We start from the raw sequence: 23,838 nt of genomic DNA, 5'->3' as shown, positions 1-23,838 counted from the left end.
TCCAGAAAAGTTCCAAGCTAATTCTGAGGAGATATAAAGCAGGGTTGTGGTTCACAGTCCAAATCTCTGATCTGGTCTTGAATAACAGAATGGCTGAGGATGGAAAGGATCTCTTGCCCAACCCCTCTGGGCTGCACAAACAGTTATCTGGACCTGGTTGCCTAGGATCATGTCCAGGTGGGTGTTGACTCTCTCACTGGTGGAGGCTCCACAACCTCTTTGTTCCAGTTCTCCATGACCCTTACAGTAAAAAAGTCTTCCCTGATGTTTAGATGGGACCGTGTTTCAATTTCTGTCATCTGGAAAAAGCAAAAAACAAACCAACCAAACAAAAACTGGCTGACAAGTATTCTACACTAGCTTGGTGCAGTGAATACTTATTTAGGACCTATTTAATCACAAGAGTGTTCAAATCCACATCTTCCACTTCCCAGAAGAATACTATAACCACTTCAAAATAAAGGTTTTCTGGAGTGAGCTGTGTTCTGCTGCACTCGTATAACTGCTCAAGTAATAGCAATAACCAGTATTACTATTCCAGACTCATTTGGCCAAAGAAGTGGTTGGAAGAAAGAGCATAATTCTGAAGGCCTGTGATAAGAGCACTCATCTGGGAAGGATTCTGATAGTTTTTGCAAGGATTGCTTATGCATTTTTGAATGACTCATAATGCAACATGCTCTCACTGTTTCACTTCATCCAATGAATCCTGATTTTTTTCTTTAATAGGGCTGTTATTTTAGCAGGAGAAGTTCAAGTCCCTCATTTTAGGAGTCTCTGGTAATATTTGGAGCAGTGGAAGATGTATGTTTGAGGCTCCACTGGCGAAGAGGCACTGAGAGACTTGTTCGCCTGTGTCTTTACTGAAGCCATGTAAAACCAGGCATCTCTTCTAGTCTTGTATCACAAAGCAAAAAACAAACAAACAAAAAACCCCAAAACACAAAATGGCCCAGGGAGTTCAATTTGGGGATTTTGTCAGTTGGTGTGCATTGATGGTGCACTGAAGAATTTGAAGATTGAATTTTCTTTGATGCAGGCATTTCTGTATGACCCAAAGTGAAGGGTTTGTGTCTCTCAGGCACACACAACATAGAGGAAACTCTCCTAGATCTCTTGTACTATCTGATGTAGTTCCCTGCAGATAGCACTTGTCTTTAAAATCTCATTTTAAGATACTTAAATTTCCTCATATGGTATATATGGTACTTAAATGTCTAACTTAGAGGCCCTAGGTATCACAATAAATAAATCAATCTCTCTGGTAGTGTCTTAATTAGTGAATGCAGGAATATGCCAGAATTCAGAGGTGCTTGCTCCTGCTTTCATCACAGAGTTGTCTTCTTTCTTCTGCCTGTGGGGTCCCATGGGATGAAAACAGTGCTGAGGCCATCTCAGACCAGGTTTCTATCTTAAATAAACAAGGAACCCGAGCTGTGCAGACATGAATTTGTTTGCACTTGACACACTGTAGGTGCAGTCTTATTGAGGGAGGTCCTCAGTTTCCACAATAGATAACTTTCCATTTGCTCACAGAGCTTGTAGCTGGAGAATGATACCAGTTTTTTTCTCAAACCTGCAGTCTCAAATTACTGTTGAAATGATTTTAAAAACCAAGATTAGCTTAGAGCTATGTAGTTGTTAATACTATAAAAATAATGATGACATAAAATAATTCTCTACTCACTAGAATATTTATTTGTAAAAATCACAGCCTAAAATTCTACATTTGAAAAACCAGTAAAATTTCTCAAATAATTTATCCTTACTCCAGTGAAATACCATTAAATTACAAGGGAAAAAGGTATTAATTTGTAGAAGATACAAAAGCATCTAAAACTGTTTTTATTCCAGAGAAGAGGGAGGGAAAAAAAAGAAAATTGGTGGGTACTGTTTTGTGTGCAATTCCCAAGTATATTTTAAAAACAACATTGAATTTTTATAGCCAAATTATATTTTCTGCTAACGGGGAGCTGGGGAGGGATGAATAAGAGAATGATTGACAAATCTTTTAGGGCCTGATTTTACAAGATGCTGCGCACCTCCTGATTGCTGCCAATCACTTTCATTTTCTTTCAGTCGATCCGAGAACATATGGCATTATTCAGATGGTGCTGAGCACCTTCAATCACAGTCCTCATAATACCACAACATCCTCATTCTGTGCAAATGTGAGAATTGCTGTTGACATTTTAAATTGGAGGGTTATTTGGTCTTTGTCTGGACAAACTCCCAGCTGACACAAATGAATGTTCTGCCTGAAGAAGGATTGCAACAGTAAACAATAAATAATCAATTGTAAAAGCACTACTGTATTTATACAAACTATGTGGAATATCAACTTGATTTATAAAATTCCATACCTCTTCCACTTTTATTTGATGGGGAAAAAGCACCATTCTTGTGGAGAATTGAAGTTTAGTTTACTCTCAGTGCAAATTTTGAAAAGTGGAAACTGTGGCTGTTATGTGCACAAGGCAGTTGATTTAAAGAGATCAGAAAGGCATTTAATTTAAAAATAAAATTTAAAAAAATCAATTTCAACATACTGATTTGTCCTGCATTACAGTTACCTGTAGAGATCCTCTAGTCATGTCTATCTGTTTTTGATGCCTCTACAGAATAACTGTCCAGCATCCTCTGCCCAACCAATCAGAATGTAGGAAAATCTACCGATATGACGGAATCTACTGTGAATCTACCTACCAGAAGTATGTTGAAATCTGTGTGAGTCTTGCCTCTAGCTCGTGCATTTAGTGCTCGTGCTCTCCTGCTATTCCGAAATTACACGTGTGTTGAAAGCGTACACTTGTGTGCAAAACCTCTACAGCAGGGACAGAAGTATGTTGTTTAATTCTTTGGGATTGTGCTCTAAAAGCTAAAAAGCAAATAAAAAACCCTAAGACTTTTCTAAATCTCTTAGGTATGCTTCTGTACAGTGCAATAAACAAGAGTGTACACGCTAGAAAATCTAGGCAAAATGTATTGCACAGGTGCTTCACATCTTAGGGATTTGAAAGGTGTGTTATGTATAAATTAGCTGTCACTTTTTTTCAGTCATGTAATGGAATGATGAGTTGTAATTTGCATAATCCTTTAAGAAGTCAAATTATACTGTCATGTAGCAGACTTAACATGCTAGCTAGGATTTCATAGCTTTGCAGCTAATTAGTATGTAACTTACAGGACAGTTAAATTGAAGTTGAGTCCTCTTTCTTTGCAGTCATTTGCCTTTGTCCGTTGCCCTAACAGAGCCTGCTTTTGTGTGTAACTCAAGATCATTACTGGTGCTTCTGACAAAAATGCTATTGCTCTGGGCAGGCAAATGCAAAGGGCTTGACTTCTGTTAGTTCTGCAAGCAGTGAAGTTTCTGTTTTACTGCAACAAGGATTTAATTATCTATTTCAACATAGAATTGAAGAGTATATATTTGACAGGTGTGTTGCAGATGATTTTGTATTAATATATTGCTAATGCATTATGAATTCTCTGTTATCTCGCTGGATTTTGAAACTGCATTCTGTCACTTAGTGTTTGCTTTTCATGCTCCAACTATATTCCTGTTTTGTATACCAGTGTTACCATTATCATCCTCTGTATAACATTTCATTTTCTGAAAACCCCTTAAATTCTAAAAATTAGTTGTGCTGTGCATTAAAACAAACTGTTTCTTTGGCAAGGGCAATCATACTCATTACAGTTGTTAAGATCATATTCTCTCATTCCCTCTTTTGATTCTATAACCTGCTGCTTGTTTCCTGAATCTTTTCTCTTAGTAATAGGTACAACCACATCAGTAAAAGCTGTCACTTCGATGTAAATGAAGACTATCGTTTTGGTTTACAGAAGTGAGAGGAAAAGAGAAATCTAGATTTATCAAAATAATTACAGCATCAGTGTAACTTGGTGAGCCAAAATGAAAATCTGACCTCTTGCTTGGCTTTTTTTTTGTGAGTGGCTACTTTTGGTGTGAGATATGACTTATTCCTGACAGACATAGTCATAAACACTTTCTGAACTCTGAATTTTTTGTGGCTTTTCCCTTTTATCTCTCTAAATAATGGCAGTGTCCAGGGTAACTGAAGCAGTTTACATCTAGTATGATTTTAAATGTTATCGCAGAACTTAATTTCAGTGTTTTTGCTTCTCTTGTAAGTTCAGTAAGCATAAAAATATATTCATTTATTTAAACGTATGAAACAGATTTGTTGTGCAATATTTATATCAGTTTTTAGAACAACTTCAGATTTTGAAACTTTGTGGAAATAAGAAAACTTGGCACAGTTTGTCATGAGTGTTAAATACGGTGATGGCTTCACTCTGAATGCTGCAATACAGTTGATTATCTTGATTTCATTTTTTTTTAATTAGGTATAATTTATAGTCAGTATACTTAAAACAAGCTAGCTGTGCTGCCCACAAAATGAAATAGTTGATACTCCTATGCAATTGCAAACAAAAATTGGCAAAATCCAAAAATCAGATTGACTGTGAAACAATGTTTTGATATTTTGTCATTTCTGAAATGTGAGTTCTGAAGTATTGTAGCCCAGTTCACCTTGCTTGTAAAAAAAATAGATTATTTTGGGAAGCTAACAGCTAGATCTTTCTGGAGAAGATATAGAGTCCTTTTTGATTAGTCAAATTTTCTCTTGGTTCTTCTTCCATGCTACTTAAAATCTCTCAGGCATTCTTTCTCTCTTCTTCCCAATGGATGTTTTTGGTAATGTATTACCATAGTAATTTGTTTCCAAAAATATTACAGAAAGTTTCTGAAAACTGCTCACTAATCAAGACCAAAAAAAAAATCAAGCTATTTTCATAACACTTTGAAAGCCTTTAGTGTTTCAAAACATATGAAAATTTGGTACTAGATGTTCATGTGCATTTCAGATGCTCAGTCTCTCTCCTGATTAGGTTGGGAAAGGAAGAATGGATCTAAAAATGCTACTAGCTGTTAGGAGAAATGGCTGTGTGACTCCTTTCTCCTGTAGGAAAATTTTTGGACTGGACACAAAGCAGCAAACTGCTTTATTCTGAAAGCTACAGGAATTTTAAGGGCTGGCCAGACAGACCAGAACAGGACAGAGAATCATTGATTTTGGAGCTTGACTTTTTTCCTGCCTAGTAATTTTAAAATTAAATGAAGTGTTATGCAGAGAACCTACTCTGGACTTATCCTTAAGCATGTACCTGCTAAAGGTATTTTGTGTAAAGCTACTTAGCTGTTGAAATTAAGATATTCTGATCCTTTCTGTAAAAAAATCAAAGGATCATACCATAACCTTCTATGCCAAAAATACTTTGCAGAAAACATTTGGGGAAGTAACATTTATAAACAAATTTTAGTGCTAATAAATACTGGAGATAACCATTCGTAAAAGTTCTTAAAAGCATGGATTAGTAAATACATTCTAGTATTATTTTAAAAAATTGCAGATAGGTATTTGTGGTACAAATTCTTGAGAAGCTGGACTAATAGTTTGCTAGCTAATATATACAAAATGGGCAAAAATAATAAGTATTCTTATATGGATTTATCTAGAGTCTTTATGATATTCTTGCAACTGAGTGTAACAGCTGCTGCTGGATCCCTCACTTGGAATAGAGTGGAACATGCAATTTCAAAAGATGCTGGCAAAAGACAACAGACTTCTCCCCTCCTACATTGTCCCTCACCTTGATTGCCATGGGGCTGTGGGCTTTTTAGGTCACTGAAGATGTAAATATGCTCTTTAAAAAGATGTCAAGTAAGTTTCAAAATCATTACAAATAATTTCTATGTTCACAAGTGGTAGGGGCTTGTCCTAAGCTAGGGAGGTAAAACCAGAGGCCTATCAGTTACTGGCCTGGAATGCAGCTGTCCATCAACTCCTAAATATTTCTCTTTTTCTTTTCCAGTTGCCCCAGCTGTAGCAAGGTATGTCCAGGCTCTTCTTTTGTGATGTCAAACAAAACTGACAACAAAAAAAGATGTTTCTTGTTCAGTTCTAACTACTTTGCTATAACTAAACTGCCAAGGTTTTTCCCTCTGCCCAGACTGAGAAATCTTTCTTCTGCTTGTTCAGACAACCCTGGTTTGCACTCTTCCTCACCTTTATGGAGTGTCAAACAGTGAACAAAGGAGAGCTACTTGCCCATGCTCTCCTTTTATTTGTTGCTAAATTACAAAGAATACTGGCATGTCAAAAATGAGCAGTTTTGCCTGTCTGCAGGGAACCTGTTGAGTACAAGCAGAGGATATCTCAGGATTTTTTTGTTCTCAGCCTGGAAGCCACTTCAAAAATGACCCTTCAGGGTATCACCTGGTTGGCTGTTGTGTGTTATCTCCCAAGCAAGGGTGGAAGAATCATGTCTACCTTACTTTGTCCTGTCCATATTAAGGAGACTTAAAGGTCATGTCTCTCTTCAGTTATACAGAAAACAGGGAAGAGTTCTGCAGTAAGCTGTTTCTTCTGAAATCAGGAGCATCAAATTAATATGTAAGGAAAACAGTTCATTTAAATCTCAAAAATACAGCTATGGTCTTATTATCTCTTTTTATTTCTCAGCAAGTTAGTGAAATGAACATAGAAAGAAGGCTCAGTGATTTCAGTTTAGGGGAGCAACCTGTCCTGGAATGTGTAGCTTGATTACATACAAATGTTCATCCCAAGCCTGTAAATGCCCAAAACATCCAAACTTAATAGACCAACATAAGCTCCTGTCAGACTTCATGTTGAATCAAATGCATAAATATTTCTACAAATAAGAAAAGGAAGTGCAAGCCTAAGCTATTCCATTCAGTCTCTAAAGACATTTATGTATTTATCAGATTGATATAACAAAATCAGGATTGGCTTGCATACATGAGAAATCTAATGGCCGCACTAGTCAACACAAATGAGAATATAAACCTTTTAACAGGCTTTCCTGGGGTTTCTAGTGAGGGAATTCAACCAGCTGCAGAGCATGGGAAGATGGGCACTTGAAGTGGTCCATAGTGCCCACCATCAGTGTCCACTTTAAGGTGGATAAAGCTGTAAAAACCCTGCAGAAGAGGAGCTAGTGGCTCCAAATGGAGAGTCTTGTCTTTGTCAAAGTGGGTTAGAACCCCCAGCGGGCCCCTTGCAGCTGGGCCTGCTGGTTCAGGTCAATCTAGTCATTGAAGCAGCACAGAAAGGCTGGTGATGCCTGAGCAGTTGCTATTTTTCTCCATCTTGTTTCTTACTTGTGGTGCTGCACATAAATTTCCTTAGAAAAACATAAGTCTCTTCAGAATTTCTGTTTGTATATTCTGACTCATCTGCTGCTATATAGCTAAGGAAAAGATACACCAGTCTTAAACAATTATTTTAGCTTCAGGAAAAAGATATAACATGTAAGACAAATAGGACTATCATTCAGGCTAATACTGTGGGGTACATAAGTATTTTTTTCCAACAATGGCTTCAGGATCCCATGTTTAGGGGTTAACTTGAGAGAACAACTGAAGAAGCTGCTATTTAATTTGCTCTGCTCTAGTAAAACAGGAAGGAGAGGTTGCATCTTCTTCCACAGTAGATTTCACTTTGCAGCAATGTTCCATCACTTCACAGCTTGATTTTACTTCTCACAATGTGAATTTAATAGATGTATTTGAAGAAGATACTAAATATCTCCTCTTCATAAATTTGACCTCTTAGAAAATATTGAAAGCTTAAAACCCAATTCATTCTCTATCAGCAAAAGACAGAGAAGCCACTGCTATACTCAAGTGACAGGCTTTTAACATAAGTCAACTGATCCTTACAGCCTCAGTGTGAGGCTGCCTGGAAAAACTTTATCCCTGTTACCACTGCCTATGTTTGCTTGCCTTTGTGTAGCATTGAGCATATTTGTGGGTTCTCTGTTCTGAGGTGTTCTAGATGTCTTTTGTGGGAAGAGGAAAGGTGTCATTAACCAAATTTAAAACACATTCCAAAGTAGACCAACGTTTCCCTCACACATAAAACATGAGTGGGCTTTCTCTGGGTAAGAAATGAGATTAGCTGTGGTACTTTAAAATGATTAATGATCACTGGCTAGTATTAAGTTGAACCTCTAATCCTTGGCTGATTGGAGCATTTGAGAGAACAGCACTCAAAAATTACCATTTTTTAGTAACAGAAATTGTCATTTTTTGATTATGATGCAGTTAGATGTTGCACTGGCTTTAAAGTTTTACTTTGAGATGATTGGGATGTAGCCTGAATAGAGAGTAGGTGTGATGCATACACGTTACCTGAAAATTTTCTTCCCCTGAAAAGTATAGGACCATATTTAGGTTTACAAAATGCTGTTCAGTCTATAGCTCAATACAAATTTTGAAGGTTCACTTAAGCTTTGCAGTATCAAATTGTAATATATGTCTGAGTCAAGTTCTGAAATGAATTTGGTATTGTTCAATTAATGAATTAGGCAATTACCTTCATTAAACTGTCTGGGTCTTCAGGTCCTGTAGCCACACCCTTTCAATACAATATTAGTCACAGTTTGCTAATTCCCTGTTAAGACAGGTTTTTATATTGTACTGAAATTGCTTTTGCATTTCTTTCTCATTTCAGAAGGGGTCTTGTTCTGTTGTTCATTTCATGGTTTTTTTTTTTGATGGCGTGGTTTTGTAGTGCTTTTTTTTTTTCCCAGAAGTCATATTACTGGTTTCAGAAATGGGAAGATCAATTCTAATTATCTGTGACTGAGCTTTTCTGTGTATTCAGCAAGGTTTCACTTTTCCCATGCTCTTTCAGTAACTTGCTGCTTTGCATAAATACAGAAGCATTAATATCAAGCATATCCAAAATATGAATTTGGAAAGGAGTGAGAAGTTCATCTGGCTTACTAACAGCTTAGATGATCATTCCATAACTTGGGAAATAATTGTCCCACAAATATAAGGAGCTAGCTAAATACCTGCTGTAAAGCTCAAATAAGTGGCAGGAGTTGTGGTAGCAAAGCTGTCCTGGGGCATTTTAAGTATGCTTTTGAATGATAGAACTCTAACTTTTTGTCTTCATCTGCCTTAAACAACAATATAAGATACTGACACAGTCTTGCAACTTCTACTTCTTTTTAGAAGAAAGATGCTGATTATAAAAACTTCAGATGAAAGAAAACCCTGCTTCTTTTTAGATGAACAGTACTTACTATTGTTAAATATTGTTACCTTATTCTCTGTCTGAGTTTTTCTAATTTTATGTAGCAGAAGCATGCAAAGTCCAGCATTAAGAAGCTGAAAAGTTCTCCTTTAATATTCATGATACTCCTCATTTCCTTCCACCTCTCCATTTAAATATCTGTAAACAGCAAACCAGTAATCATTTATCCTCCTCTTTGACATGGGTTTCTCATTTTTAGCAAGGCAAGTTTTCCAGAATTTTGAATGCTTCTTGTAGCTGATTAAGGCTTTCTAGTTGGAATACTAGTATAGTCCTTTAGTTGTTCCTGTGGGAATGCTTGGGGATCACAGATATAAACTAGGACCATGTTGTTACATGCTGTTTGAAACAGAAAGATTCTCGTCTCAACATCTGTAGTGATTTATATAATCCTTTCCTATTGCTACTCCATGTTTACTCCCTTGTACATCAAAGGATTTTTTTCGCTGCTCTAGCCAGGGTATTGCACTGTAGGCTAATATTAATTTGGTTATCCACCATCATCCATATGCCTCATTCTAGCATATTATATTGTCTTTGTTTGGAATGTGTGCTCTTAGTTATGAGATAGACAGCTTTGTGCTCAGCTGTGTTAAAACACATCTTATTCAGGTGAGCCCAGGCTGCCATGCAATCTGTGGAACTGACAACTCCCCAGTATTTACCATTTTATTATCTTTTGTGTCATCTGCAAATTTTACTGGGAAGGATTTCATGTTTTCTTTCATATCACTGATTTATTCTCCTGCACAGGTACTCCGTAGGGAATAAAGGGCTCATGGAGTTCTTTCCCTGCTCGGAGTACTTGGGGTAGATCTAATCCATATATCAGAGCTGCTGGTCATAATGTCTGGGAGCAGATTAGGGCTGCCGGCACTGATGAGTTGCAACCAGGCAGGGGCAGTGAGTCATGAGCACTCTTCACTTGCAGCAGTATGAGATGGCTGCAGCCTCCTTTCAAGTAATGTGAGGCTTGTTTCGCATAGTGATGTTGTTGAAATACAGAGACAATTCTCCTTTGAAAATTTGTGTGTTTGTAGTGATGGCTACTAGTAAATTCCCTTCTTTTTTTTTTTGTTTGTTTTTTGGAAAGCTATTTCTGGAAACAAAGCTAGATTATTTGCAAATGGTTAGCAAATTTAGTTACTGTGTTTATCTAAACAGAAGAGCCAATAGGTAGTTTTTGGAAACCCTGAAATCTTTCATATGAGTTTCCTTCCTTAATGAATTATTTTTAATAGCTTTTCCAAATGGTGCTTTTAATTAGAACTACATGTGTTTTTCAGATGAATAGAAGATTAAATGATGAAATTTAGCAAGCATAAGGCTCTATTGAAAAAAAGTTCAGAGTTTACTAAAAATGAACCTTTTGTTAACATTTTGTTCCTCATTTTTCTTCCACCTCCCAAAATGGGAACCTCAAAATCGTGTTCTAAATATTGTTTGGTTTTTGTTTTTTTTTTTTTTTTTTAATTTGGCTACTTAGAAGCCCTTTACATTGCTGTGTCTAATTTTAAGGCTAAATTGTTATTTAACAATCAATGAATTCTTCTACCTGGCCATAGGGTTTTATGATGCAAAAGTGACACAGCTCTCATTTCACATCCAGATAGAGCCATATCGCTAAACTTTGAACTTATTTATAAAGAAACTGTTATCATAAACATGCTAAAATTCTATTATGATGGTGATACCTATAGTCAAAGTATTTAATACTGATTTGCTTTCCCTTTAAGACAAATAGCGCCTCAGTTAAAACATATGAATATTTAACAGTCTTCATCATGTCAAACTGGTGTACAGAAAACAAGACTTGTATTGCACTCTGTAAAATTTTACTTTTCTTGTTGTACAGATATTTGTCAGGTGTTTGTGGTCTTAAAAGTTCCATGTTCACACTTGTGTATGTGTACATATATGCACACATATAGAACACACACTTTTGAAAAGAAAGAAAATTCAATAATTTTAAGGAAAAAGACAAGCAGAAAGCATATTTCTACCTAAGTATAATAGGAAGGTGAAAATTTTTAATTGTTGTAGGTATGACATGATTCTCTATTATTGTTTCAAAAAGCTAACAAAAAAAAAACCCAACGCCAAAAAAAGAAATAACAAGAAAATCACTGTAAAATATAAACTAAAAATTATATAATTGAGCTTTGCCCATAATTTCTGGGAAATAGGGATTAAATTTCTTGTGGATACCAAGCAAAAAATTTGGTCAACAAGAAGGAAATCATAGTCTGTCACTCTTCAAATTTTCTGCACATTGAGCTACGGGAGACCCATGAAAGGAGATAACTTTGCCTGTTATAGTTGCATTGAACTTTGTCTTATGGTTTCACAAGGAATGTTGGGTCTGTGCCATCTTTGAGATTACAGACTGTGATGCAGAGTAGTTTAAGATGCTGTATCATGTACCATTTAATCAGGCTGCACTACTTGGAGTATGTGTTGCGTACTGGGAATAATTTGCGTGTAGTCTTTCCAGCTGCATCTATATAAAAGGTGAAATTCCCCCACCTCTGCACAAAAGTCAGCTAAATGGACTGTGGGGAATGGAGCAGCAGTTGAATGAATTAATTTCATGTAGCTGTCCATAGCTAGCTGTGACACTGCAGTGTGTTTCCTCCACAGCTGACTCACAGCCAGGATCTGTACACATCTTTGTGCAGGTCTTGGGCTGCTGAATTTCAATATGTTGATCAATTATCTCCTTGCCTAGAAGCGTCCTGTACAGTTTCCCACCCTCTTGCTAAATTCCAGTGACTCATTTACTGCCTGGGGCAGTAGCCCTGCAAGCCTTGTGACTGCACTGGACTTCATTAATTATGGTTTTTACCTTTGATACCTCTAAGATCATTGCTGCATTAGGAGAGGCTGCTGTCTGTGTCATGGTCCCCTTCTGCATATCCTTTCATGTAAGCCACTGTACATCCTGCTTCACATGGCTGGAAGAGAGGGGCTGTTGTGAGACTCCCCTTTCCCCTGTAGAAAATCTGTCATTTCTAGGAGTGCTCTCCACTGGCAATCCTCAGTGAGGAACATGTAGATGGTCCAGGCACAGAGAGAGAGCGCAAAGATTTTCAAGCTGCAAAAGGCTTTGTGTAACCAGTCAAACTGCAGGGTGCAATCAGTTTGGCAGCCTGCTAGTCCTGGGACTGTCTAGAAGCATCACAGGGTTGCAGACACTCTCTGCACTGGGCTGTGCACTAGGCAGCCTGACACCCATGTAACAGTGACCAGTACTGAGCAATGGATTGGTTGTAGCTTGCTTTGGTATGGCCTGTACCATTGCTTTGTCTAGCAGTATTTTCTTTGCATCAAGAATGCTGCTGTGCTCTACATTTTGAGCTACATGTTATACTAAAAAGGGCATTCATATTTTGCTAACTTGGCAGGTTGAATGGGTTTTGTTATTTAGTAGGTACAGAGAGAAATACTGAACTAAGATTAAGAGCAAAATACAAGCCAAGTCTATACTATATTTTGGTATAGCTTGATCAATTGGAGCTATCTAAGTGATGTAGTATCCCACTTGGACAAAGATCCATCAGCAGAAACCTCTACACATGTACTATTTTACTTGCAGAACTGTTCTTTTACTGATATTGCTTGTTTTGCTAAAAAGTGATGACTTTTCTGTATGAGTCTAAAGCTGATCTTTGCTGATATAGCTGATTATATGCTTAGTGCTTTGCCACAGTGGTGTACCAAGATTGCTCTATTGGCAAAATGCTCCTCATGCCAACCTCATCTGATTTTAGTAATTCACTATTCTTGATTTCAGAGCTCAACAAAATAAGACTCCTATTGTAGAATATGAAGGGACATTAGTTGCTCCTTGACTCTGTAGTGAATAATCATTGGGATAAAGAGACTCAAGAGCTGTACTGCATTTAAAAATCAATCCTATTTTTCATAATATAATTAAATTTTTTGTCATTTCAGATATTCTTGTTGTAGACTTGCATTAAGGGTGAGAAACCTAATCTTCTGAGTTGCTTGACTTATTTGACATATTTTACTTATTTCAGTTTTGGTCTCCATAGAATCCTGCTGATGGTGTGATTTGCCTGATTGTGACAGTGTTAAATCACACATGGTTGATCTCCTTTGCCTTGAAATCAAATGATGTAAACAAAAACTTTCCAAATGTATTCTGATCTTTTTCACCCCCTCAAAATCTCTCAGCCAATATTGCAGTGAAAAATCTGGCAGTCAGAATCTAGTCAGGCACAAAGCCTCGCTGTGTGCTTTGGGCAACACCTAGATCTGGTGCATAAGGCAGCATTTTATGGTTATCATAGCAGGAGGCCTTCTTGCTTCCTGGGGCAGCAGCTTTTAGAGCTGTTGCATTGCTGCTTGATTACTGGTGATGGTTGTGTTACATGCTGGACCCAGTGTGACTGAGACAGCTCTGATTCATATCGCTCTGGGGAGCACCAGGCATGTATCCAGACCATGCATCAGCATCAGTGGTGACTGTGCCATTGAAATTGCTGGAAAAGGCATGGAATCAGATAATCATCCATAAAGGAGTACTAGTGGATGGCAGTGAAGTTCACAGCTGGTAAATTTGTATCTTATGGGATTGTGGTACTGTGTAATAGGCAAAAGCTCTTAAGTTTACAGAAGAGGTTAAAGCAACTTCATTAGATAGGGATTTTTCCATTGTTGATGTTGGCTTATTTTTACCTCACCTCCTCACTAAGTGCATTTGAAAGTTATAAAAAAAATAATTTGTGTGATGTCAAAAGAAGAGCTAATCAACTGCTCCAGGTCTAGGTTGTATTTTGAAGGTTAAACTGAAATCTAATTGTTGACATTATCACTAATGGAATGAAATGCATTCCAAAAGGTAGAAAATCACATTAGCTTTTCTGAATTTTCTACACCCCAAATTTTTCTGTTTCTCTCGCTCAGATATTTTGATGTAGTCCTGCAGCAATACCTATTTTGCAAGAATAAAAGTAGTCCAAGCAATGAACTATTCATCCTTCCCCCTAGTTTACACCAGATACAATCTATTTTAGGTTGAAACCAAGGGATATATTGTGTGCCTTAATATGGGGGGGACTCTGCTCTTAGAATCTTTTAGGAATTCATAAGAAGGGGGATCAAATACCATGTTGTATAGATGTTTAGAAAATTTTTATTTGGAAAATGGTTGACCCTTCAATGCATTGGCTTTTATTAGAGTAAGTCCTGTTTTTCTCAGGTCCTGCTTAAGGAGCTTGTGACCTTCTCTGAGCTTCCAGGCTTGTAGAGCCTCCTGAGCTGAGTGCTCTTCAAGGGATAGTTAGCACTGGCCAAAAGATGCTGCAAATATCTGTACGGGGACTTGGTGGCACAGCAGCAATATGTTCATGGTTGCAAATGGGAGTTTTGTTGGGTTTTTTGTTGTTTTTTTGCTGCTGGCGAGCGCCACAGTCCTGATGTGTGTGGTCTCACTCCTGAATGCTGATGTACACCCACTCTATCCATGTGCTGTTGGGGTGTTTGCAATAAGCTGGAGTGTAGCAGAAAATGCTGTTCAATATCAGGCTCTGCAGAGGGGAAGTAGGGCTTTAGAAGAACTCCTCTGCTCTGAGGGTTGATGGTCTGCATGTTCCAAGTACATTGTAAAGGTAAGACTTAGCTCTTTGTCTTATCAAACATATTTGATAAGATATTGGTGATTTGGTGAAATATTGTAAAATTCATTTTGGTGTGTAGCTTCTTTTAGATTAATATTGTTTTAACTTTTCCCATGTTTTTAATCTAAGACTAGTTTGTAAATCTTAAAGTACATAAATAAGTGCTTACTGATGGTTGTCAGGTCTCCTCTTTGTACCCACAATGCAATATTTATGACTTTGTATTTTGACTTGCTTTGATGGCTCTTATGTGTAGGTATTTTTTGATTGACAAACAACTAAATTCAGTTTGGATGACCAAATCCAGTGTATGCAAATACCAGCCCTTTATTGCTATGTTTAACCAAAATTTTACATCTGCATTAGAATGAAAAACATAGCTTGAGTTGATACAGGTGTTGCATATTGCATGAAGGTAGCATGATGACATTAAGAACAGAAAGTTAATTTATTTTAGGCCAAATGCACAAATGCATAACTACAAACCAGAATTATTTCCTTTCCCCCTTCATACTTATGTTTTGATACTGCAATTCTCCCCACCCCTAACCTATATTTCTAAATATTCATTGAAATCCCCATAGCTTCCTCTACCACTGCTTGTACTCCCTGTTTCTTTAACCTCCAGCCCTAGAAAGAAGGCTATGTTCTCTGCTGGGGCAGGGACATCCCTCCGTAGAGCTTTAGGGAGTGCTTGGATGGGTAGATCAGTGCCTGGTAGTGGTTTTAATGTACAAGCCAACAATGTTTCCCCTGGCTTGAGGCTGGTGTTTGGGAGACCACAGTGTGCATTCCAGATGACACTGCAAATGGTTTCTGCCAGGAGAAAGCAGGTAAATATAATGGAGCAGGAAGGTAATTGGGGAACTGTTCAAGGTAATTCAACTATGGTCTCTGATGCAAGGGACCCAAAAAATATTATCTAAAACATACATACTGGTTTTAAAATGTTTGTTATATGGTAGTGAACAATCCGCTCAATAAACATATGAAAATTTAGATCAGAGTTGTAATTTTTCACCACACCAGTGAAAAAAACTTATTGCGGTAGAATGAACTATCGTGCTATTGCTTACAGATCTTTTTGGCAAGTGGTTTTCCAGTGGTGTATCTGAAAGCAGATTTAAAACAGTATGATTTTCACATTCTTTTATCCTCATTCTAGTCAGATGAAAAATAGACTCTTGATTTGTATATGTATGACACAATTTTCTCAAAACATGTTCTGCTGTGTGATATCAATTTTTGTAAATGTGCAGTGTGTTTTTTCTGAGCCTTTTTTAACCCCTTTCACCATATACCCACCATCTTGCAAGAAAAGTAAGACGAAAGTCTGAATATCTTGAATAATTTTCTTTTTTTTCTGTCATTTAAAGTCCTCTACGTCCTTAAACTCCAATAATCTGCTTTCTCTCTCAGTATATTTCTTGAAAACGAAAAGTGCTGTCACACTTACACTTTTTAGTTCCTACCAGAATAATTGGGTGACTTTTCCAGAAATTCTTGTTTCAAATTGTCAGAGGAAGATTTGATTTAATACAAATTCAATAAGATCTATCTTCTTTGAGATTAATAGTTTAGTAGATAGTTAAAAGTAATAGCAGCTAATGTTTCAGTTGCCATAAGACTGGCCTCTTATTTGCCTTGTGTCTTGCATAGTCACTAATTCCTGAGTGCATAAAATCCTATTTAGTTGGAACAGTAGCATTTTACCTTATTCTTCTAACTCTCTCTTTTCCTAGCTCTTTGTCATAATACAATTAAAATAAGGCTGTGTAAAATATATGTAGCATGTTCATCAAAGAATATTTGTGATGGAAGACAGTTCAGTTTGCAATTTAGAAATTCAGTGTAAATAACTAGGTATTCAGGATGAGTGCCGTCTGGATATGTGGGTGGTTCCCCATTTAAGTTGTAGCTTGCACTGTGTAGCTAATTCTGTCTCCAGACGTGTGAGTTTGGTTGTCACACTGGTGTGCACATGTATATTTATTCAGGGACACATGAACATGTGTGACAGAAAGGTTAAATCATTCCTATTTGATTCATAACTTGCCTATATGAAGAGCGCTAGAAGAGTAGGAAAAAGGGCATCTGTTAATTCCAATTCTTTAAAACTGTAGAGCCAGGGACACTGGCTTGGACTTGAGAGGGTTGAATGGGTAATATTCTCTCTGTGACAAATGAAACTTGTGCAAGGTACAGGGGCAGGGTCCCTGGTTAGCTGCAAGTCAGCTGAAGTAGAAGAAATGTGGCTGAAAAGAATAGCACAGGCAGAGGCTGACTGTTGGTGAGGGGACAGAGGCAGGTGTGGACAGTCCTGTGGCCCTCAAAGGGTACTGCTTGACATGCAAGCAGTTCTCATGGGTGATGGGGAAACTTAAGAACTGTATTGTCCACAGCCTTGTGTGCTAGGAAAGCAAAGGGTACTTTGGAACACAGGGAAAAATCTGTATATATTTTGCTTCAACTTCTGTGTGTACTGGAAAGGAAGAGGTCAAAACTGCAGGGGTTCATGCTCTTTGCTTCTGTTCCTGACAGCTGGAGAACAAGGCTGGCATTGTCTTACAGGAATAGAATATTCTGTTGTGGAGGGGGAACCAGGAAGGTCCATGCCTAGTCATTGTGCCAGCAAAATCACAAAAGAAAATAGTACAGTTTTCTCAGACTGGAGGAGGCTTAAAAGCTTGTGGATGTGAAACCCAAACACAATACCTAGATGAGGGGAAAGTAATCTTCCATGGCTACCAGGTGTTAGGGATCAGATAAATGATATTTTGTGTGCCAGCTTACAGTTAAGATTTTACAGATTGGTCAGATACATCAAAGATGTGCTGACTGCAGTTGTAACATTTCTGGAAAACAAAACAAGGCCTCTGAGTTCCATATCCATCTAGAAATCACTTATGCAGAGAATTTACTGCTCAATGCTAGTAGCTAATTGCATTCTCAGTTGCAGAGTCAATCAGGACACAGCAGAGGAGCACTTGGTTCAAACACTTCAGTGCCCTTTCCATAACAATAAGTGAAATGCTCTGTTTTGTGGCTTATCTGAGTTCTTGAGATTTTTGCTGTGGGGTTTTCTGGAGTTCTTTTGGGTGAGGAAAGGCTTCCTCATGTAGTGCAGTTTTTTCTTCCCTGGACAGAAAAAATGTAGGTGTTTTAATGGTAAAAATATTCAAATCTGATCCAAGGTTATCACTAGTTGTTATTAGTCAGTTTAAAAAACTCAGCTTACCTATGTTTACTGCTGAATGGTTGTGGCTGTTTTTGATTCAATATACCATGATTTTGATAAAGCCTCCTTGTCTGGTTAGTGGCTAAAATCAGTTCATGATCTAAAACCAGAATATTTGATTGATTTAAAATTTGGAATTTTAGACACAAAGGCAGGGAAATCAGCATTTTTTATGACTTCAAAATTTGTGTCCTAGATATACTATGGTGTACTGGAAACTGTATAGTTTTGTCAGATCTCGACGGTAGCTTTGCTTCTTTTTCATTCAAACATTTTAGAACAAGATGATGGAATATTTTTGGTTTTTTTAATTTATGTTGTCTTTCAAGACATTCATTTTAGTATTCTGCTTATTATTATATCATTAGTGTTCTTTTGTCTCAGAATCATGTCCTGACTGTGCTTTTATCTGCCCATATTATGTCTCCAGCCAACCAGACCTGCTGATGGTAGATGTAGTTCTCCAGGTCAGAGGTTGCTGTGAGTGTCTGATGCCTCCTCAGGAGGCTGAGGCTGACAAACAGCTCTGCTGCAAGAGCTGTGCTGTAAGGGAGCAGCTTTGTCACCAGGTGAAGGAGCTACAGGAAGAAGTGAACAGGTATTTGAGTATTATCATAGTATTTGAGTGAACAGGTATTTGAGTATTATCATAGTATTTGAGTGACCAAATCAGAGAGAGCAATTATTTTCAGAGCTGCTACAGTCTCAGGAGTGTTGAACCTGCATTGTAGAGGAGAAGCAGATGGGCTCAGAACCCTGCAGAGTAATCAAAGGACCTTCAGCCAAGCGACTGGACTGTTAAAGGTGACGGCTGGAAGCAGGTTGCTGCATGTACCAGGAAGAAGGCTCCTCCCTCTCAAAATTTGACAAGTAGGACTGGTAGCTTTTACAGCAGGTGTGAGGCTCTGGAACCAGAAGGCCAGACAATTAATGAGGTGGGAAAAGGTCTTTTTTGGGATGGTGGGACCTTCTAAAACAGCATTACCTCTGTACCTCGCAACAAGACCTCCTCTGTTAGCAGCAAAAGAAGGGCAGTTGTAATAGGAAACTCCTTTCTAAGGGGGGTCCAATATGCAGACCATACCCACCTCACAGGGAATTCTGCTGTCTCCCAGTGGTGCTGATAAGAGATATTGGAAAACCCTCCAGTCTAGTAAGGCCCCCTGAATACTGTCTGTTATTTATAGTTCCACCTGGCAGTGACAAAATTACCGAGAGAAGGTGATCAAAAGAGACTTTCAGGCCCTGGGACAATTGGTAGAGGGAACAGGAGCACAGGTAGTGATTTCATTGGTTCTTCCAGTAACACTGAATAATATTGATAAGGAATCGATCTGTTAGGTTGTTGTCAGCAGAAAAATTTTGGTTTTGTTGACAATGGAAGAATCTACTCAATACCTGGTCTACTGACATCTGATGGGATGCACCTATCCCAGAGGACAAAAGGAGTTCTAGCACAGGAACTATTGTGGCTCATTTTAAACTAGCTTGGAAGAGAAAGGAAAAGACCAGGCTCTCTAGTGGTGAATGATGGGATGGTGTGCCAAAACTGGAGGAAATGAGCAACCTGGGATGGGGCTGCCCTGGATGTATGAACACACCGGGAAATGGGATGTTGGAAAGTAGCAATGTGGAAAAGGACCAGCAGGTCCTCCTGGTTGACAGAAAACTGAATCTGAGCCAGCAGTGCCCTGGCAGCCAGGAGGGCCAGCCCTGCCCTGGGGTGCATCAGGCACAGCATCACCAGCCAGGCAAGGGAGGCGATTGTCCTGCTCTGCTCTGCACTGGGGCAGCCTCACCTCCAGTGCTGGGGGCAGTTTTGGGTGCCACAAAATAAGAAAGATATAAAGCTATTGGAGAGTGTCCAAAGGAGGGAAATGAAGATAGTGAAGGCCTGTGAGGGGAAACTGTATGAGGAATGAGTGAGGTCACTTGGTCTCTTCAGCCTGGAGGAGACTGAGGGGAAACCTTATTCAACTCATGAGGGGAAGAGGAGGGGCAGGCACTGATCTCTTCTCTGGGGTGACAGTGACAAGACCCAAGGGAATGGCCTGAAGCTGTGTCAGGGAAGGTTTAAGTTGGATATTAGGAAAAGGTTTTTCACCCAGTGTTGTATTGCACTAAATAGTTATTTAGTTGTTTGCACTGGCTGTTGAAAAAAATGTTATTGGGTCACATTGTGGATGGTATATTCCCCCTCACATGGTTTCTCCCTCACATAACCCCCTGGTTTCTGTATGCCCTGGTGGTCTGTCCCACGGGTGGTCCCTCCCCTTGCCCCTCCCCAGTGTTATCCCATTGGCCATGGTCCTCTTTCCCTGCCCCCATCACCTGAGGCATAAAACCCTACAGCAGGTGTGGTTCTGCCTCTTTGCTGCCTGGGTGGTCGCTGCTGCCAGAAGTGTCCTGTCTCAAGCTAATAAACTGGATACTCGTCTCGTCTTTTATCCTCCTTTAGTCCTGAGCAAGCTGGATCTGGATTTATATTAGCCCAGAGAACCACGGATTTATTGCAACCCAGGGCTGGGCACTGGAACACGCTTCCCAGGAAGGTGATCACAGCACCAGGAGTGATAGAATTCAAGAAGTGTTTGGACAGCAGTCTTGGGCACATGGTGTGATGCTTGAGATGGTCCTGTGCAAGACTCATGATCGTTGATGGTCCCTTCCAACTCAGCATATTCTGTGATTGTATTATTGTGTGAAAACACTGTTCTACTTCATCACTCTGGCACAGCTAGGGCTCTTTTTCCTTGCTTAAGCTTCCTGCAGTCTCTCTGGCCCCACTGTCAATCATCAGCTGGATGATGAGACGAATTTTTTATAGCAGCTTCTGTCAGTAAAGAGAAAAATTTTGAAAAATACAGTCTAAGAGTTGAATATCAGCCTGCAGAGTGGCCTGGTTAAACAGGAGAATTAAATTTGTCAAGTTTTGTTTTGTTTTTTGGTTTGGTTTTTTTTTTTTTTTTTTCCGGTGTAGGTTTTTTCTGAATTTAAAAGAAAAAAAAAATTTTGGGGTATAGCCCAAATAATAAAATTAGACTTTCTTGGCAAGGACTCCTAATTGACTAGCTTACTAAAATTCTTAAGCATCCTCATGATAGTTTGTCTTCACTTTTCTGGTCTCTGTAATACAGGAGCTCTCAGTTCATTCATGGGGGCAGTGAACAAATTTGTTCTCAATAGCTCTGTTGTGTCACCTGTAGTCCCCTGTTTTGTTTGCTTTTCAGGGAAGGCTTTTTCTGATGTTCAAAATCCTACAACAGGTATTAGTCTGTCTCTGAAGGAAGTATTCCAAAAAGGATTCTAGATGTCCTAGCAATTGTATTTAGTCTTTGTGACCAGGGCAAAACATACTCAAAAGATTTAGAAGCACATGGTGTGATGCACAGTAAATCTTGTATTAGAAAGCTGCAAACACTCATTGAGAAGTTGCATTTGTCTCCTGAGCCAGAGAATATTGCTGTCCTACTGCAGCCCTACAGTACTGGAAACTGCATTGAGAACTGCAGCTTCCTTGTTAGTTGATAAATAGAGATTAGAATCACTTACTAAGCTATATTATAGTGCTTGTTAACAATTTTTACCTTCCTAAATTGATTCAATATAATCCTTGTGATGGCTTTACCTCATTTCTGGAAGACATACAGATAACGTGGTACTTATGAAGTCTTGCATGTCACTGAAAACCTGCTGTATTTCTGTAGCAGAATTGTGTGGCAGGATTATATTAACATAGATTTTGGAATATTTGAGCTCCCATAGGGTATGGTGTGTGGCTGATATGACATGACTTGCCTTCAACAGTTGTTTTAACAAGATATCCTTCATATAAAATATACCAAGCTGAAAGGCATAACTGAGTGAGTTAAGTAAGAAACACTGGTGGCAAGATTCTTCACTTTCATCTTTATCTGATTAATTCAAGGCTGAGTGTTACAGTGAAAGTCTTTTTAACCTAGCAAAGTATTTGGTATGTTTATTTAAGGAAAACCAAATAAAACCAGAAAACATAAAACCCCACCCCAAAAAGCCCTTTTGTATTATTTAGTACAAGATCTTTTTTATTGAATTGTTAAACTGGTTGCAAATATATGTGCATTTACTCTAGTCAAAGCTCGTAGTTCTTAAAATATCTTCTCACTCCTCCTAAAAACTGCTTTAATAATACATTAATTAACACTTCTGAAGTACTTGGCATATTTAACACAAGATAATTTACACTTCCTAATATTTTAAACTGTGTATTAAAATGTCTAGCATTAGCGAACAGAAAATACACTGTATGTGAATACAGCATTAAGTGCTAAACATGTAATTTATGTGTAGCTCAGTCTTTAATTTATTAAAAATAGATATACTTTAATGTCTTGATAATAATGCTGATGTTGTTGGAATCCCTTTCAACCATTTCAAATTCCTGCTGATGGGTTTTCTTTTAATAGGACCATGCAGACCCTTAATATCTGTTAATAACAATATTTAAATTTAGGGGTATATAAAGTTAATTTCAGATTTTATGGCATAATATTGTGTTTTAATTCTTATCTATTTCGTCCTTTCATAGAGGCTTTTAGTATTGATTGAAAAATATTCTGCCAATTTAATACCTGAAATAGTGCACTTGCATCAAAAGGCTTTGACTGATCATGTACTTGAGAACAGGTTTCGGATTTAGGCAGCTCTTTACTGTCTCTTGACTGTATGTTGTGGGAAAAGCTTACTACATGGGGATATGAAATGGCTTTAAGGTTTGGTAATGGGATGTGGAGACCTTCACCTTAGGTCACTAGTTGGAATGCAGCCCAGGTGGGAGGAAACTAAAACCCATTATCATCTGATGGCTCCTGGATGGCCTGTGGGAAATGAGTTGGTAGTCCTAGTCAACTTCTTAGGAGAAAGACAACAGTATTGCAGAATCAGCATCTTAGTGCTTGCAGTCTGGGACTCATGCTGGAACTCTGCAGAACAAAACAGTGGCCAGAGTGAGTTTGGGTGCTGAATTGCCTTCTGTACCTCAAGTAGTTTGTGTAGGTCAGACAAGAAGCATAATTGAGTAACAGAATGTAGAAACCATTGGCACTCATTAGGTCAAGTTGGCTTGTAAATACACTTCCAAAACTGTCTATATTTTGCTCTCACTATCATTGCTTACAAGGTGCATTCAGAGAAATGCTGGATGTTCTTTATTTATAACTGGAAGGTCTGGGCAAAAAAAAACACCAAAAAACATTTTACTTTAGTTAGCCTCTCCAGACTTTGTGTTATAATGCTGGTTTAATTTTTTCTGCTTGTAATTTTGCCACCAGTCTCCAGTTGTTTTGCTGATCCTTGTACCGGAAGAGGAAAGTAATATATGCTAGATTATTGTCAGAGGCAGTAAAAGACTCGTAATTGTAATCACTACATGAAATCAGTGCTCAAAATTTAATTGTTGGGAGAAATAGCCAAGCATCTTTTCCAACCCTTCTTACAGCTCCTGTGCGTGGTGGCTTTCTGCCTTGAGCATAGTCTTGATTAGCTAGTGAAGCTCATGTGGCAGCCTTGTCAGGTGCTCTGTTTTGTTTTTTTTTTTTTGCTCAGAAATGGAGGACTCTTCCTTCTGTCCTTAGAGTCATCTGAGCAGTCAGCCCGTGGCATTACTGATCCCCATCACTACTTTCCCTGCCAAACAAAAAACCATTATCTTTTATACATGGGCCATGGGACCATGTCACTTGTGAGAAAGAGCAAGTTTCCATCAGGCTCTAGATACCTTCAGTCACACTCACGTTTGCTGGACATAACAGCAGCAGTCAGAGAT

General features: G+C 38.4%; 1 protein-coding gene across 4 annotated transcripts in view; it reads left to right on the top strand.

The window, feature by feature from the left end:
• The window catches only part of NPAS3 (neuronal PAS domain protein 3), a 593,897-nt gene that overhangs the window by 82,987 nt on the left and 487,072 nt on the right, over nt 1–23,838 (top strand). For 2 of the 4 annotated variants that reach the window (XM_071426922.1, XM_071426925.1), the window contains exon 2: nt 2,622–2,711. The exons of the other annotated variants lie outside the window; for them this stretch is intronic. In XM_071426922.1, the coding sequence (XP_071283023.1) occupies nt 2,622–2,711 (90 nt within the window). The remainder of the gene's footprint in view (nt 1–2,621; nt 2,712–23,838) is intronic. 4 annotated transcript variants of the gene reach the window in all.

The sequence above is a fragment of the Agelaius tricolor genome, unplaced genomic scaffold, assembly GCF_023055355.1.
Source record: "Agelaius tricolor isolate 1412-34295 unplaced genomic scaffold, bAgeTri1.0.p SCAF_5, whole genome shotgun sequence".
NCBI lineage: Eukaryota > Metazoa > Chordata > Aves > Passeriformes > Icteridae > Agelaius > Agelaius tricolor.
This window is presented reverse-complemented; position numbering and strand designations above follow the sequence as displayed.